The sequence below is a fragment of the Cynocephalus volans genome, chromosome X (genome assembly GCF_027409185.1).
Source record: "Cynocephalus volans isolate mCynVol1 chromosome X, mCynVol1.pri, whole genome shotgun sequence".
NCBI lineage: Eukaryota > Metazoa > Chordata > Mammalia > Dermoptera > Cynocephalidae > Cynocephalus > Cynocephalus volans.
Window position 1 is genome coordinate 133302782 of NC_084478.1, and position 19152 is coordinate 133321933.

At 36.2% G+C, this 19152-nt stretch overlaps 1 protein-coding gene across 2 annotated transcripts in view; it reads right to left on the minus strand.

The window, feature by feature from the left end:
• Positions 1-1071: 1071 nt before the first annotated feature.
• LAMP2 (lysosomal associated membrane protein 2) overlaps positions 1072-19152 on the minus strand; it is a 30680-nt gene continuing 12599 nt past the window's right edge. The window contains exons 4-9 of one of the 2 annotated variants that reach the window (XM_063083285.1): positions 16949-17107; positions 15711-15898; positions 14809-14931; positions 11432-11495; positions 10848-11012; positions 1072-1259 (exon numbers count right to left, since the gene is read on the minus strand). In XM_063083285.1, the coding sequence (XP_062939355.1) occupies positions 1120-1259; positions 10848-11012; positions 11432-11495; positions 14809-14931; positions 15711-15898; positions 16949-17107 (839 nt within the window). In that variant the 3' untranslated portion in view covers positions 1072-1119. Of the gene's footprint in view, positions 1260-5956; positions 8474-10847; positions 11013-11431; positions 11496-14808; positions 14932-15710; positions 15899-16948; positions 17108-19152 lie in introns of those variants that run through there. The other variant, XM_063083284.1, reaches the window with a different exon arrangement.

Genomic DNA, 19152 nt, shown 5'->3' on the forward strand with positions numbered 1-19152 from the left:
TAGTCAAACTGGCAAAGCTCAAAAACAAAGAGAAAATCTTAAAAGACGCAAGAGAAAGTGTCAAGTCACCCAAAAGGGAGCCTCTATCAGAATAATAGCAGACTTCTCAGCAGAAACTAAACAGGTCAGAAGAAAATGGGACGATATATTCAAAATACTAAAAGTAAAAAAACTACCAGCCAAGAATACCGTACTCAGCAAGGCTATCCTTTAGAAATGAGGGAGAAATAGTATATTTTCCAGACAAACAAAAACTGTGGGAGTTCACCACCACACAACCATCCATACAAGATACCCTCAAGGTAGTCCTGCATCTGGAATCTGAAAAACGATAATCATTACCACAAATACACAAGAGAGAACAAAACCCACTGGTAGAAAAAAATGCAAATGAGAAAGAGAAACTAAATCTTACCACCACCAAAAAACATAATGACAATGTAATAATACCCCTGCTTTATTTCTGATTTTAGTAATTTCTGTCTTCTCTCATCTTGGTCAGTCTAGATAAAGGTCTGCCGATTTTGTTGATCTTTTTAAAAAATCAACTTTTGGTTTTGTTGATTTTCTCTATTATTTTTTAATTAGCTATTTTATATACTTCTGTTGTAATCTTTTTTATTTCCTACTTATATTTGCTTTTGGTTTAGTTTGCTCTTTTTCTGTTTTCTTAAGGTAGAAGTTTACATTACTGATTTGGGATTTTTCTTATTTTTAAAACAGATGTTTACAAGTATGAATTTTCCTCTAAGCACTGCAACAGCCCTTCATCCTATAAATTTTGATGTTGATTTTTATCTTGAAGTACTCTAATTTCCCTGTGATTTTTCTTTTTACCCATTATTTAGAAGAGTACTGTTTAATTTCCACACATTTGTGAATTTTCTAAATTTCCTTCTGTTATTGTGGTCAGAGAACACATTTTCTGTGATCTTAGTCTTTTTAAATGCATTAAGACTTGTTTTATGGCCAAAATTTATAATTAAAATTAACCATATTAAATAAAAAGAATGAAAGTTTCAACATATCAATTTTAAGGAGCAAAGTGTTCCAAAAACTCAGAGGCAAGAAAACCTTGTTATTTGCATGTATTTCATATAATCAATCAGATTGCAGGTTCTAAAATTGCTCATATCCAGCATGATGGCGCTTGAGACCAATAAAATAAGCCAGCAACACTAGAATAAGTACTCCTGCCAAGGCTGCTCCCACCGCTATGGGCACAAGGAAGTTGTCGTCATCTGCACTGCAGTCTTGAGCTAGATGTGGAGAAAGGACAATTGAGAACAGAAATAGTGATAAAATTTCAAATCTGTCAATTTTAAGTTAAAATGACAGCACTTCCCAACACGTATATTTTGCTTTTTACATCAAGGTAACAAGTCATTGGCATTCATTAGCAGCAAATGAGATGTTCCACAAAAGTGATTTTCCAAATAACAAGTCATACACTTTTAAGTACCAAAAATTCAGTCATTTTGGATGAAAGATGTATAAAATGATCACATACTTCCCAGATTTCTTAAACAGAACATAATGAATAAATATAATGACTTTCCCTGATGATGAGATTGTGAGCTTTCAGAAGCAACCTGTTATGATGTTGAAGAAGCACAGTGCCTGGAATACTGCAGATTGTGAAGTATTAACTCACCAAATGAACAACTACACTAAGCAGACATTAAAACTCAATGCACAGCAATCTGGAGTCATTTAGTAATAGGAAAAGAGATATGAACTGGCCTTGATGGCATAACTGTTTGCTTCAAGATGTTCAATCTAGTGTGAGAGTCAGACAAGAAAATCAGTGATTACAGTTTTAAAATGAGCTGTGGTAGGGGGAGGCAACACAGTGTCATTGTAGTGTTTCAGTGGCACACTCAAATTTAGCCTTGTTACAAAAGACACACTGAAAAGGTGACACTTGAGCTGAGTTTTTAAGAATAAGTAGGAATTAAGCATGCAGATAATAGAGGAAGAGCATTCAAGGCATACAAAACAACACAGACAAAAATATGGAGGGAAAGAAAGCATGGCACTTGAGGGAAAATGCAAGCAGGCTGGCATAGCTAAAACAATGGATCAAGAGGTACTCTTGGCTGGAAGAAGGCCCAAAAAAGTGTACTAGGATCAGCTCATAAAGGCACTGGATGCTCTTAGATAGTTTGGCTTCATCCTGATAGAAAAAAAAAAATTTCTAGCAGCAGGATTTTAAGTAGGATATTTGTTTCGGAAGTTATGGCACATTGAAAACTGGAGGTAGTCAGTTGGAAGTCGCCGCTATTGCTAGAGTCCAGGTGACCAATAATATGGTCCTCAACTGGGTTAATGAAGTGCAGATGCAGAAGGGACAGACTGGAGATCCAATTAGAAGGCAGAACTGACCTAATGGATGTAGGGGATGTAGCAAGAGGAGATAATAAAATGGTTTCCAATTCCATACTTGAGTGATTATGTAGATGCTGGTGTCATTCATCATAACAGGAAACACAGAGGGAAGAATATATGCATTTCATTTTTGTTTTGCTTGGAGTTATTTGTTGGGGGGAGATTGGGGGACAGAAAAGGATATGTGGAAGGTGGAGACACTCAATTTTGCATATGCTGAGTTTAAGATGCCTGTGTCCCAACCAAGTGGTTATGTGAACCTAAGTGATAGTTAAAACCATGGACAACGATATTTCTCAGTGAGGGCAAGTACAATAAAAGGAGGACCAGAGACAAAACCCTTGGGAACACCAATATTTGAAGGACAGACAAAGGAATGGGGGGGGGGAGTAGAAATGACAGGTAAAAAAAAAATGGTGCCACAGAAGCCACAAGGAAGGAAGGAGTTTCAATTAGGGTAGGAGAATAGCCTAAAATATTAGAGAAGCCTGAAATAAAAATGTCCATTGGATCTAGCAACATGGAGGGTGGGGGGTATGAGTCAAGTTTAGGAGTGAATGGGAAATGATCAGTAACAACATCAAGAACATGGGATGAGGAACATACCATACTTATTTTGAGAAGTTGAGAATGATTGAGAGGACAATAGGGAAGTAGTTAGAAAGGGGACCTAGGGACAAGAAAGGATAGCTTCAGGATGGAAGAGACTTAAACATGTCTGTAAGATGAGACTTAACTATTTATAGGAAGACAGTGTCAGGGTAGAAGAGGCTTAAGCATATTTACAGGATAAGAGAAGGAGCCATTAACAATTGACAAGTTGAAGATGCTGAATGGTACAAGGTCTCTTAGGAGGTAAGGAGGAATGGGATTCCAGAACTACTGACCAAGAAAAGAAAGCCTACCTGAGACTGAAGAGGAGGAAAGAGTGGTACAGATGGATACACACTTACAGAAAGGGAAGAAGAGGGCTAGGATGTTGAATTGCCACTTCTCACTATTTCCCCTTTCCTTGTCTCCTGTTGCCCTAGTTCTCCTAATAGCTTGCAATCTACCAGGGCTTGATAAATCAGATAATTAAGCTTATTGGAATTGTGTAGAAAATAGGGATGAATAGGCTGCAAGGTGATTCTGATAGTGCTTGGGTTTTTTTTGTTTTTTGTTTTGTTTTGTTTTGTTTTTTGCTAGCCTCTGGGGCAATAACTGGAAACAGAATGCAATCCTACAGCTGCCAGCTCAATTATCTTTTTTACTTGTTTTTTGGTTAAGAATCTAGATAGCTGAGGTTGCCAGATGTAACTTGTGAACAGATGGTATTAAGAGTCCCTAGTTAACTCCTACTCTTCAATTTCCCAAATTACCACCCAGCCCATAAACTATTAGGTGACACATACCATAAAGTATTATGCCTTGGATTTAATATAACTTGGTTTTTAAAAAATTCATTAGTAGATTAATTTCGTATTCTGGCAACAAACTCATAGTCTTCTCTTTCCCAAATTGGGTATTTGACCTAGTTCTGAAACGGCTTTCATAAATACTGCCAATAAGGCTTTCATGTAAGACAAATATTCCCAGAGTAGATCAGAAAGGCAATTCCGCTAATACAAAGATCTTTCTACATGCTGTCACTTACTTAAAATGCTCTCAATTAGTATGTGAAATATTAATTTATAATAACTATTGATTTTATGAATTCAGCCTTTAAAAATTCTTTTGGTAATGGAAAGAAATTTTGGTAAAACAGTAATTTTAATGGGATCACATCCTGAAGAAAAGAAAATCTCATTCTGTAAGTCATTTTGACCTGATCTACTTGCCTAATGTACACTTAATACCTATTGAAAATATTTCTGGGGAAAGAAAAAGTATATTTGTGGAAGAGTGTAATAGCCGCAAAGCAATAAAGATTTTTAAAGATTAAAAAGTTTCATGTCCACTAAAATTTCAATGAAAGTTTCATGTAGATTTAAAAATAATGTTACTCTTCAATTTTTTGTTAGTTCAGAAATTTTTCAAATACAATTTTCAGCATAAGAATTGGAAAGTTCAGATATACATTTACAACAAAATATAAAACTCCTCTTAAAAACCAACTGAGTCAACAATTCCTTGAACTTGTTAAGACAAGTGAACAGATATGATGTTGATGGGGGAAGGAGGGAAAGGGGTAAAGGAGGAATTGGTAAAGGGACATGAAAATCAACTACATCGTATATTGATAAATTAAAATAAAAAAAACCAACTGAGTCAAAATTTCTCTTTGGAAGAATCAGCGTTGAGAATCACATTCTAACATGACATTTATTATATACTTTTTAGATGTATACTCAAACTGTTTGAAGTATATCACATAAATATGAAAAAATATTTGAAACTACTCAGTATCACTCATGCAGGTGTATACCAGTTTCAAAGACAAGATATGGTAATTACTGACGCAGAAAGTTAGCCACCAGTGTAAAAGAAAAGGAGATCGGTGGGAGAGAGATGAACCTAAGACCATTTAACGTTATCTACCTAAACAAACACATGCAATGCTATAATCTTAAAAAATCTGAGTCTTACAAGAATTCCTCCTGAAAAAATGCAGGAAACGAGATTGTCCATTTTACACTGAACGTAAAGCATGTTCTTGATATATAACAAGTAGCTTCTTATCAGATTCCTTCTAAAAATACTCAAATATGTATTTATATTCTCTGAAATGGAAACTATCACTCAAAGAAATAAGAGTATCAGGATTTTAAAGCCCCTAACCCCTAGATGAAGAAACCAAGATCTCAGAAGTTAAATAACTTGGCCAAAGTCACATGGTAGCCAATAGCAGAGTCTGGAGCCATGATGGCTAACTGGCATTCACATGGCTTAACTGCTTAATCCAGAGGCAAGTCCTAGCTAGGTTGCTAAATTTTCTTGTGTGATATATTAATTAAGGTGACTGAGAAACTATCCAGAAATTGGACCGTTCAAGTACTTTAGAGTGATCTAAGAGACAGAATGCACATAATCCTACTTTGGTTCTGATCAATAGCTCCATTTGTATGGCTGCAATAGAAAGCTGCTACATATAGATATTAAATATCAGTCTCACCTTAGGAGCTGAGAAAAGTGTACGAAGAGATTCTCTGAAGCTTTTACCATGAAATAAATATTCTAGATTACTGGTTCACTAACTGGCTATGCATGAGATTCACCAGGGGAGTTTACATACATACATACATACACACATACACACAAGCACACACACACAAGCACACACACACACACACACACACACACACACTCATCCCAGACCCTCTAAGTTAAAAAATCCTCTAGGGATGGAGCCTGGAATCTGTATTTTTATAATGTGCTTCCCAGGTGATACTTATTCTGTACCCAGCCTAGCATCAGTAGAGGCCTGCATACGGGGCTATTCTTCGGGATAGTAATACACACACAGAGCATTTTAGAAATAATTTAACTCTAATTCTAGGCATTCCTAAAGTTTTTCCTTTTGAAAGAAATTGCCATTATGTAGTATACAAAATCTTGACTTTAACCAATGGGAAAAAATGTGAGCAACTTTCCTTAAGAAATAAAACAATCTTTATTGTTTTAGAAGCAATGTTGAGCAAACAGACAGGCAAATATCTAAAGAGAGATACCATACATCAACTAGTGGTTTAGACATTTAAGGGAAAAATACGGAAAGTATTTACATGGACCAGTTTCCTTATACAAATGCTAAAACATGAAAAACACCCAAAGCCATATAGAGTATTACCATCAAGGTATAAACCCATTACAACAAATAAAACTAATTCAGAAGGTACAAAGAACAAGTGGAAATAATAGTGTAAACAGCAGTATACAAACTGGCCCATGTAAAATACAAAAATATTCACTGAAGTCAGATCTTCTATAAAACAGTGCTTATTAGTGCTTTTAATATGAATCTGATACATAATCTAAATGTAGAAACTTTTAGAAACATTAACAGCATTAAGCCAACGCCACCCACTTGTGCTTCCAATTTTTTTTAAGCTGCTTTGTTTTGACTCATGAGAAATATCTAAGGCCTCATATAAGTTCTCATATAAGTTCTCTCTTATATTCTTATAAGGTTAACAATTTTACACTAAAACACAATCTAAATAAAAAATAATATTTAAAAATCATATTTATATTTAGTCTTTAAGAAGTATTTTAAGCTAGCAATGCAGCTTAATGTAGTTCTAAGAGAAGGGTTGGTCAAGAATCTGATTCTGAGCCAGTAAAATTTTCAGGCTAAACAGAAAGCAAATTTAAGTGAGAGAAAATATTTACCACTATATATTTTACCAGAATATAATTCAAAACATAGTCATGGACATACACATGCTAGCATGCAATTGCCTGTGTCTGTGTATGTATATTATAGATGAATTTAATATCAATATTTTGGAACCCAGATATTTTCTCATGTTCTAGTGAATGGGAGGCACATAATCCCCCCCAATAAAAACAAAACAAGAAAACACAGAAACTTTACATATATGGCTGCATATTAACAACTTTCAAATATTTGCTCAGCCATTCCAATACAAGAAAAGATCTCCTAGAAGCAGCAAGAGATACATGATGTGTTACCTGTCAAGCTGAAATGTTTTGCTTTCTCATATAAACATTAGGTGGTGCAGGGCAAGTGGACAATTGGTGCATCTCTCAGAGCACAAATATGACTACAAAGTATGTGAATTAATTATGATTCTACCATAATGAACAATAATAATGTATGTTTTGATTAGCACAGAACCATTTAAATGTAAAAGCCAAATTAGTAAATGTTGTAGCAATCAATGCAAGCTGGAAACAAAGAACAACTTTCTAATGGACTAAGAGAAGACCAAGACTTTTTAGGTTAGATGCAAGTTATTTTATGTTTAAGTGCACTCCTTTATCTAGGTTCTAGGACATACTGTCATTTCTTCTTTAAGAAAAAGAAAAGAACAAAACACATTACCACCAACAAGGAATACTGAAAGGCTAGAGAGAAAATCCGCATTAATTTCATTACCGCATGTGGAGGCCAACTTACGGGTACAAAGGACTAATACCCTCATTTGGCACTGTCTAGCAATTATCTCTAAAGCACCTAAAAAATGGATTGAAATGCCCAGTTGGAATAGTCTTGTGTCTTGCAATTTAAAAGACTGAAATATCCAATTTTTTAAAAAAGGATTAAACAATAAGGTTAACACCTATTCTAAAATTTAGAAAGCTTTTGTATTTTTTGCCATTACAGCCACATTAAATACAAATGTATTCAAAAAGCATTAGAAAAGCATTCATTGCTAAGAACATAATACTAGGCCCTGTTCAAATCTACTAGCATATCTCTCATAGGTCAAATATGCAGCAATGCCAAAGTAGCTAAGTTAACCTGCAAAGAAAATCACCCCTCAAAAATTTAAAAATGCAAAAGGAGCAAGTACAAATCCACTATAGAATGTGTTTTCCCAACTCAACTACATTCAGGGGAAAGAAATTTCTTTTGAAAAATTGTTTTTCCTAAACTGTACAAGGGGCCTTCAAAAAGTTCATGGAAAGATTTCTATTATCTCTTAATTCCATTTTTCTATGAACTTTTTGAAGTACTCTCATATATTACCAGTCAGAATATCTAAAGCAAATATACTAAAATACTAATTCAAGACAGTAAAATAGAACCTATAATCCAAGTGAGTTTGCACATGTCTTTTGCAGCAGAAATGACAGTTTTAAATTCCTTGGTTGGGGAAACCAAATCATATGACTAACTTGTAGTTTATAGTTTTGGGGAGGTTTTAAGTTCGAAATCCCCCATACCACCCATTTAAGAGCAGGACTGTAACTAAATATACCTTAAATTGAAAAATGTTGCATGTTGGAATTTGTACTTGCTTTATTATTTTGTAACAGAGATCACATATGGATTTGTGTTACAGAGTCTGATATCCAGCATAACTCTTTCTTCTGCCAATTAGGTAAGCAATCACTATAACGATAATCAAGCCTGAAAGACCAGCACCAACTATAATTGGTACTAGAATGGTGTCATCATCCAGCGAACACTCCTGGGCTGTAGGTGAGAAAAAGTGTGTAACAAATAATGAGTACAATCAAAAAAGAATGTCTGAAAGTAAAAGATGTTGATTCAAAAGTCAGAAATGCTCTTATAAGATCAACTTCAAGTAACTAAGACAGGCATATTTTTATAAAACTACGGAAAATTATTTTCTGTTCTAGAACTAAAATCCTAAAACTTATTTGTCCTTTCACTTATGTTTGTGTGTGTACATATAGGTATTCACATATGAATATCTATATAATTATTTCTATCTATGAATAAGCACACACTGTTTGTATTATACGGTATTATACACCCATATGTGTATTTGTGTGTTTGTTTATATTCCAAGTCCTTCCCAAAATAGGAGTATTACCGTACCAGAATTGAAGAGAGCTAATTTAGCGCATTTCTACATTGCCAGATTAGCCTCTCAGTGATAGAGTGAATGTCTTTGGGGAAACTGGGAACAGATCAGGAAAGTATCATGGGATTTGAACAGCCAGGCTGGCTCTGGAGCTCCTCTAGAATAGGGGTCAGCGAACTATAACCCATGGGCCAAATCTGGCCCAAGAGTTAAAAATGGCTTTTACATTTTTAAATGGTTGGGGAGAAAAAGAAAAACAATATTTTGTAAGAGTTATGTGGAATCGAAATTTCAGTATCCATAAATAAAGTTTTATTGGAACACAGCCACACTCATCTGTTGATGTATTGCCTATGGTTGTGCTCATGCTACAACAGCAGAGCTAAATAGCAGTGACAGAAATGATATGGCCCCAAAGCCTAAAACATTTACTCTCTAGACCTTTACAGAAAAAGTTTGCAGATCCCTGACTTAGAATATACAATTTTAGTGGCTGTAAAAGTCAAGAAGCTAGAACCTCTTACTAATTTGAGTGTATTTACTACATTTCTTATCAATGTAGTAAGGGCTGGCAGCCCATGGGGTCTATTTTTTCTATTTCTAGAGAATAGTCTGATCCAGTAAAATCCAATCAACACTCTTCTAACACAGTTCTATTTCCTCCCTCTATATAGTCAAGTGTTCCCTGTATGTTGTAACTACAGGGGCCCACAGCTAAGAAACTAGTTCTACAAATAGATTATACATTCAATATCAGTATTAAATGCTGTATACCCCTTTGGATGACATTTTTAATTCCATGTGCATAAAAACCAAAGTTTCAAATTAGAGAAAGAACACAGTTCATCTCTATTATAGCTGACTAGATAAATAGGCTTGAACTGATATTCACATTACAAATGATTTTAAATTCTTAACACAAATCTGGACCTAAATTTAGGGTAATAATGTACTGGAGCTAGATAAAGACTCCAAAATAAAGCTATTAAAAGACCAAAATAATTGAAGTACATAAGCAAAACCAACAAAAGGGAAAATGAATTCTTGAAAATATTTTAAAAATGTGATTAACCTCTCTACTTCCAAGAACAGTAGGGTGAAGAGCCCGATTTATTCTCGCCTAACCAAGTCAGACTAGGTATTCAGCACCACTGCAAAAGCAGCTGAATGGCTCACAGCATATTCACTTTTAAACACAGCTTCCACATTTCCTTCTAAACTGTAGAATTAATTGTTAAAAAGGATGTGGATGACTGGAATAGCTCTGCTCAGCAGAGCTGAGATCCATAAACCCCCAATTTTAAGTAATTGGCTTAAGAGTTCAAGTCGATTAAGGAATTTTATGTACTTTTTTTCCTTCATGTAAATTTTAATCTTATAATGCCAAATACATCCTTTCATATGAATACATTATAACAAGCCCTTCACACAAGGGTTTCATTAAAAATCTGAGATACCACCATTAGCCCTGAGATCTTCAAAAAGCTTCATTCACACTAGCAAATGCTTTGAAAACTATCCACATCATTTTGGCTTGTAAAAACACAGTTCACGATATTTGAGGCTTTGCTACCACTTTTTAGCTTCTGTCCTAACAAAATCAGACCAAACTGCCTTCATTCAGGTATGACAATGTTTCCAGTGAGAAGATGGCCCCAAGGAAGCAGACACAAGATGCTCAAAGCTGCTGCTCCCTAGTGCCATCCTCCCCATAAACTAAAACCTACAGGAAGCACCTACACCTTAAATAAAGCTCAGTTAAAGCTTCTATCAGTTTTTAGCTTTAAGAACTTCGCTGCAACTGGTTTCCAGGCCACAAAAACATCTTGTTGGAGCAAAATGATGAGCCAAATATAGAGTTACACAACTCGCTCAAGGCTATGAGGACTCTACAACAGAGTCAAGAGGTGAACTCATATTTCTCTATACCAACATTAAGATTTCCATGACTCTAAGGAAAAGCCACCTATCAATCAACATAAGAACATAAATTATTAATAAAGTTTGCGTGATTCTTACCTGTGGAATACTTTCCTTCCATCACATTGAAAGGCTGAACCCTTAGATCAAAGGTATTTATCTGAAATGTTCCAGACACTGAAACAGTCTGCTCTTTATTGCACATATAAGAACTTCCCAGGGGGGCATCCCAGTAGCTAAGATTATTATTTGCAATGCTGAAAACTTTAAAAAAAAGAAAGAGGTTAGTAACTTCTGATCCTATCAGCATCAAAAAAATAGGACAGTCCTCAGGGATTTTCAGTGAAGTATGGGCGCTTGGGGGACAGTCTACCCACAAAAAGCAATTCTTACCATCACTAGGTTCCCTTATTTTTCTGTAGATGTTTCTAAACATCTATAAATAGTCTAAACATCACTCATATCCTTAACTATTATCCACTGTACTTTGAAAAGATGGAATACTGCAAAAGATAGAACACCATAGTTCTAAGTTACTGATTTTAAGTTGTGGTCAATGTACACTTTTTACAAAGCATCTTCTGTTCCATTAAATAAGGCACTATTTGGTAACATGACAATTATGGTTTCTATTCCTTCAGTGTGTCCCACACTCTTTTCCCCCAGGCCAATGCTTTGCTTACCAGAGCCATTAACCAAATACATGCTGACATTCACTTCCTTCAGATAGAATCGGTTTTCATTTTTCTGTTCAAAAAAGAGTTTCCAGTTAATGAACATATCACAACCATCTGCAGGTACAGTTAATATCTACAGAAGAAAAGCAATCTAATAATATTACACAGAAGAAGAAACCATGGATTAGACCTGAGGCAGTAGAATAAACGGCAACTAAGTAAAAGAGAACTCAAAATGTGAGAGAAACTCTTTTCCTCTGCATTTAATTTCCAACTTTTGGACCACAGGGGTAGTCATGTGGTTCTTGGATACTCGATGATTCATCTCCTCAATTTTATTCCTCCTGTCACTTGATGAGCCCTCACCAACTCTAGTCTGGATCATGATAGCTTCTTTACTGGGCTCCCTGCCTTTCAGCCCCTCCAATTCTAATCTTTCATTTTTACTGCTATTATCTTTTTGAAGCACTCATCTGATCAGCCAGTCATTCTAATTATTTGAGTGCTGGATAATACAAGGTAACATGTCGAAGTGCTCCAGGGAGCTAGCAAAATGAACTAGACTTGGATCCTGCCCTCACTGTGTCTGCAATTGGCCAGGAAAGATAAAATAAATCACCATACTACAAAAAAGAAAATGAAAAGTTATGAAAATTAATAGGAGAGAAATTGCTTTCAACTGGAGAGGAACAAAAGTAATGCTAGCTTAGGGATGGGGCATTTGAATTGGGTAGGATTCTGTTAGAAACCAGTGGAAAAAGGGTACTCAAGATGGCAACAGCATGAGTGCATGAGTAAAGGTAGTCAGCATACAAGCAGAACCATGACTACACTAGCATTTGAGAACTCACTAAGTGCCAAGCACAGTTCTTAAAACTTCCCATATGAGGCTTCAAAGAATAATTACAATATCCCTATGCAACAGGTGCTGTCGTAATCCCCATTTTGAGATGGAGTAATCGAAGCACAGAGATGTTAACTAACTTCCCCTAAGGCTATATGGTTAGTAGTCTGTGAGCTGGGATTTAAGCCCAGGAAGTCTAGCTGCAGAGGTGAGGGTTACTACTATGTTCTCCTGCCTCACGAGATATGCACAGGGGACAGGGTGTGGGAAGCGTAAGGTTCATGAAAAGGGAGTGAAGGAAACAAAGGCTGGAAATGCAGGCTACACTGCATGGGGGAAAAGGGATTTGAACTACCTGCCATGGAGTTTAGATGTTACCTTGTGGGCAAAACAGAACCGCTGAAGGTGTTTGAGGAAGAGCTGTGCTTTAGGAAGATTAAGCTAATGTGGAAGAACATTGGGGGCAGTGAGAAAGAGGAGAGACTACACAGGAGGCTGTTTGAACAGGCCAGGCAAGAGGCAATACCACTGGAACCAGAGAAAAGGCAGTGGGGAATGAAATCGAAGGGACAGACTCAAGAGCCATTTCAGAAGGAAGCATAAAGGAGGACTTCATGAGCTCATCATGCCACTCCTCTGCTTAAGCTATGTCTTGGCTTGGCATTCAAGGCTCTCTGCTATTTGTCCCAAATACCTTTCCATACTTTCACTAAACATACCACATGCCTCATTCTCCCAGCTGGTATTGATTATGTTCCTTTATCTAGAGATAACTTGCACTTTTCCGCTTACTCCCCCTATCTCCACATGCACAAATCTGACCCATCCTTGAAGGCCCAGATCAAATGCCATTTCTTCCATTAAACATTCCTGTCTCTCCTCCAGCCAGAATCAACCTCTCCCTCCTCTATTCTCCCACAGCACTTTGTATTAACCTCTAGTCTGGCACTCAGCCCACTGTGTACGCACCTTCCACAGTACTCTATTGTCCCACAGAATCAAGTTCAAAAGCCTTAGCATGGCATTTAGGCCTTCCACAAAAATGGTAATTATTTGTGTATTTCTATCTTTACCACTAAACTGTGGGCACCTTAAGAATACAGGCTTTCTTCTTTGTATCCCACCATAGCAGCCTGCACATAACTCACTTGAATTCTATACATTCTCCTAAGGAGCATCTAACACGACAGAATTGAAGGTGATATGGGCCCCACTGAACTCTGGTGACATTGCAGGTGTTTTTGGATTTTTCAAAGTGCCTGTAGCATGGTTAAAGTGTCACTATTTTAGATTACATCTTAAAATAGTTTGCCGGGCAAATTAAATATTATAATTATTAAATATTAAACATTTTCCCATGAGAATCAGAAGAAACCATGTTCCTTTTAGGAGCCTACCACAGCTAGAAAGATCAAACTCAATCACTCAAAAGGGAATGAACCTAAAATATTACCTTCCTCAGTCTTATTGATCATAACCCCTATGAGATAACTTTAAAAGAGAATGTGTCTGGGGAGGCCTGCTCTTACCATATTGAAGTGGACAAGTTTAATTAGACATTTTTAATAGTAATTTTCTGGTCATATGTGTACTATACCAGAGGAATTATTTGAATGCTACAAAAAGGAAGATTTTTGTAAACCTTTCTAAAACAATTGCCTAACATAATTCTCAATTACTCAGCATATATTCTGGAGAGAAAAAAGGATTTAGACTCAAGATACCGAGTTCAGATATGAAATAACAACATATCTACTTTTAATATATTGGTTTTTATCCAATTATTCAATAGCTCTTACTCTGAGAATTGTTGGTGGGTCAACATTTTCCCCACTCTCATTTGCCACAGCACACACACACATATACCCTCTCACAAAAAATTATGGGGATAATAATTGCTTCTGAGAAGGCAGAAATAAAGGTCCCCAATGATTAACTTATGCTAGCAAAAAGTAGAACAGGGATGCTTAACCTGAAACCTTCTGTTTAGGGATCAGCTCTTGATACAAGCATGAACAACAACAAAAACCCAAATGCCACCATATAAATTATCCTGATTTAATGGATTAATACATGTACTTACACAGAGCCTTGTACATAGTAAGTACCCAATAAATGTTAGCTATCACTATTACTGACACTATTACAAATACCATAGCCTCCAAAAGGCTTAAAATATTATAACAGACAAATATGAGAGTTGTCTAACCAATAATAGAGAAAAATATTATCATGGAAATTACTTACATATGGATAGATTATATAGATTTTTGATGTGTGTTAATTCTTGTTCCTACCCTAGAGACTATATAATGGCAGAATGGCCACTCTTGGTGAACATTAATACAAGAGTCCGGTCCACAGATCACCAAGAAGACTCTGAGGGATGAACAGGGATCAATGGACTACAATTTATAATTAAGTAGTGTTGAAATGGAAAATAAAGCTAAATATCCCACACATACACACACACAACTATTTAGACTTTCAAACATGTTTCTAAGAAAATGAACCTAATTTTGGAAAATTTGTTACTCACCACAGCAAAGACAAAGTCAAGATACTTAATGATGCTGCTATTCAGCCTCAGCAGAGCAGTTTGAGGGTGGCAGCTGCCAGTGAAGTCAGTTGAATTGGGGTTGATGTTAATAACCGAAGCAACCTTCAGGGGAAGAAGGGGGGCAGGGGTACCGATTAACTATAAAAGTTGACAGCAGCGCCTTATACTCTAATAAGACCAACTTCAGTGTAGAACAAAAAAATCCTTTGTCTGGATACTTAAATTCATGGTGTCTTACTTTCAAATAAAGTTGGCATGGGCCCTCAAGCTATGACTCAGACGACGTAAAAAAAAAAACAACAACAAGAGGGAAGCTTCCTCAGTAATGAGCCAAATGGAAACACACATTTTTATGGAGCACAAGAGCCATCTGTCTAGTTTGTTTAAGTCACAGGATCCTGGAAAGGGGATTTGTTCATTGGCACTCCCTCTGTAGCCTCAGTGGAACACTGCAACTAGACGTGCCATCACGTACTTGAGCATCCCTACACAACAGCAGTCATCAAACAGCTGGAGAAACACAGCTGCACTGTTCCCGTACACCAACCTACAGCGTGTTTCAGATGAAAGTGTGAAGGAGTTGTATTTTAAACTGACTGAAAGAAAGATTAACTGTTTAAACTCTGATCTACTGATGGTAAAGAGAATCTAACCCCAAAGAGTCCTTTAAACTGCTAGGTTTTCTGCTGGCCAAGACAACACCTTGAAAGCAACATTAATTCTTCACCGTTATATTAAATCTAAACTAATCAAAACTCAACAAGTCAACATCAAATATCCATTTAAAACTGAATCATTCTAGTAACAGTACTCTTGCACTGAAGGTAGTATTTGAAAGGAAATACAAAAAAGGATGTATAGATAAAGACAAACAAGTATACCTTATCCTGAGTGACGTTCAGCTGCAGCCCCATGCTAGCCAGCAGACAAGTACCATTGCCATTACTAATTGAATAGGTTCCAACCTTTGGTTTTTCCTTCGGAGTGGGTGTTGTAGTAGGAGATGGCACAACGGTGTGAATGATGGGTGCCACCGTTGTTGAAGTTCTGTCTTTATCACACAGAAACTCTAAAACAAACAAAAAAGGACAAAATAAAGTTGACTTTTTCTTAATCCATAAGGCCACAGAATAGCAAAATATTTCTTCCAATAGAAGTCGAAGAGAGTTACATTAGGGGAAGGGAATACCTTATTAGTATATGAGGGTACTTCAAAAAGTTCATGGAAAAATAGAATTAAGATAATACCAATCTTTTCATGAACTTTTTGAAGATCCCTCGTATTTTAAATTAAACGAGGCAGAGGTTCTCAAACTGCTGCTTTATATACAGACAATCTCTATGGGTTACAACACAGCAGACAAACTCGGGACACATCCAAATGTTCTACTCACACGTGGCTGCACACTAATCTTTTTCAGACCCTTAAACCCCTTTATTCCCAAAGAACTACACTTGCCTCTGACGTGAAATTCAGAGATTTAAGTTTGAAAATATTTCACCCCTACCTAGCCTGCCTTCTTCATTCCCACATAAAAGTTATAAGGAAGAATACAGTTTACTAAAAAAAGTTTAGTGATCATTAAAGGATTTAAATACAAATGAACCTTTTACATGCATTACCCCTATAGCAAATCATAGGCACTTCAGACTCTTCTCAGGAAGTGTTAGTAGTTTTCCAGAACTGGTGAATGAACTGATGAATATTACATTTCCATAAAGCCATATAAAAGTTACAAAATCAACTTAAAAAATTCAAGATTAGAACACAGAAATCTAATTTCTAAGCTTTGGTCTTGGAACTGATAACGAGCTGATGATCAAGCTATTTGAAGATCTGTTCAAACAAAGATTAGGTTTTGTCAGCTGAAAACATTATAGGTAAAGCCTTTTAAAACACCATTCCACAACATGTACATCATAAACTTTAAACTGCAAGTTTCAAAAAATAAGAATTGCTGTTATTTACAAAAACTTTTACAGTCTAGTGGAAGCCACAAATAAGCCTTAATATATATATATGCTTGCAGATAATGACTTCAATGAAAGCTACTTAGTATATCCTAATCTTAAATTAGGACCCAAGTACTATATAGAAATATATACTTTACGTACTTACCTTTTGTGCTCACTGTGCCATTTTGGACAAAAGCTTGCACAAGAACATCCCAATAGTTTTGGACAACATCATTCTCTTCTAAAGTTGATAGACTATTGCATCTAAAGATTTCATTCAATGGAATTCTGATTGCCACGGGGTCATTAACAGTAAGAATTCCTATAAAACAAGATCAACAATGGCTGTTTCCAAGAAGATAGGGGGAAAATGTAATATATTCATATAGGCTGTCTTCTCCTTCACTTTGTCTGCCTCTACCTCATGCCCAAAGTGACAAAGGGTATGGCACATTCAAGGGAATGACAAATTCACAGTGGCTGAAACATAGGGAGTAAGGGGGAAGAAAAAATAGGGGTCAAGAAGGAAAGGCAAGTTGCAGATAGCCACACTTTGAAGCATATTCTACAATCTAAGAACAGTTTGGGCTTTCTTTGCTAGCAATGGAGGGCCAGCTTCAGTTTTTAAAGCAGGAAATAATACACATATAATTTACTTTAAGGAAGACACCAAATGTGTAGGGGATGGTCAGGTGAGAAAATGTTTAAGGGAAGCCATTTAAGAAGGAAAACAGTAAGAAAGCTGATGGCCTGGTTAAGGTGAAGGGGAGTGGGGGACGATGCCTAAACTAAGATGGTGAGCAGCAGTAGGAAGAGAACGAAGAGGCCAAACTGAAAACACCTATCTATCTAAGGGAGACTCAACAGAACTTAGTGATTATAAACAAAGAAGAAAGAGAGATGAATTAATCACGGACTTTATAATGAATACTTATTTTTGTGCTACTATCCCAAAATAAGTTATATTAACGCTAATGAGCTTGTGGAACCTCTTCATGGATGGAATTGAAGGACTATTCCATTTCAGGCATGAAAGCAGTAAGTTACAGCCTTTCTGTACAGAGTTTTTATCAGAATGCCTACAGTGAAACTTCAAAAGACTGTGATCACACTTATCCACCCAAAGGCTTAGTATCTTTTGGAGAAGCAGCAAGAAAGGAAGGTATTTAAGGTCCCTAATACAGGCTGCCTTCTGGGCCTCTCCATCATGTAGCAAGGCAGCCTTGGCACCCCCTAATGGCCAAAGGAATTTTTTTTAAAGCAATCAACTAGAACATTTTCCCCCAAACTGTTTCTTACCATTAACAAAAATGACCAGATATATAAATTGTCTGTGTATAGCAAGGTCTCAAAAACAGATGAGTGAAAAAATATGTTGTAGACATATTGATTGGAGCTATACTATGAAACTATATAAGTTTTTTAAACTATGTATTGTTTATGAGCATGTACTTATGTAATAAAATATAAACACACAAACGGGAAGGCTATACCCCAAATTCGTGAGAGTGGTTGCCTCTCAGCAGCCAGGGAGGAAAATGAATTTAGGGTGTAAAGACGAAGGAAACCTCAAGTGTATCTGCTGTAAGGTTTCATTTCTTTAAACAAACAAAAAAATTAAGCAAATATAAAAAATGGCATTTATTAATTCTGGGTAATGGGTACATGTGGATCTGTTATATATTTTAATCATGAAAAAGTTTTTAAAAAAGAAAGCAGCTTCAAAGTTACTTCAATTATCAGATGCCTAAAAATAAATTAGTATTTTGAAATACTGAATTATTTCAAAAACAATTATCAACAGTCCATTTCATGAAGCCATTTTAAATTCCAAATAATTTCAAATGTCTAATTATACAGAAGCTAGTAAAAAAAAAAAAAAAAACAGTCCTCCCCTTGTTTAAAATAAAAGTGGGGAGAAAGAAGGGTTAACATTTTAGAGTCCATTGTTTTTCTATCCAATTATGGCAGATTAAACCCCTCCTCCTTTTACTGCTGCCCCCTTGGTCCAGACATTTATTACATCATCCCTTGATTACTGCAACAGCCTCTTAAACTGCCATCTCTGGCTGCAGTCTCCACACTTCCAAATTTATCCTGCAGAATATTCTTTATAAACTACTGTCTGTACTTTTGTTATATCATTCTCCTGCTTAAAAAACCTAAAATGATCCCCCAGTGCCTACCCCATCAAGCTAAATGCCTTTCCTTGGCTTCCAAGGCTCCTATAATTTAGACCCACTGCACTTAGCCAACTTTATTTTCCTTCTGCTAAACACAGCCTCTATTTGAATCAGGCAGCTCTCCAATTACTGCTGCACATACTGTGCTTCCCCCTACTGGAAACATCCTCTCAATATCCTTCAC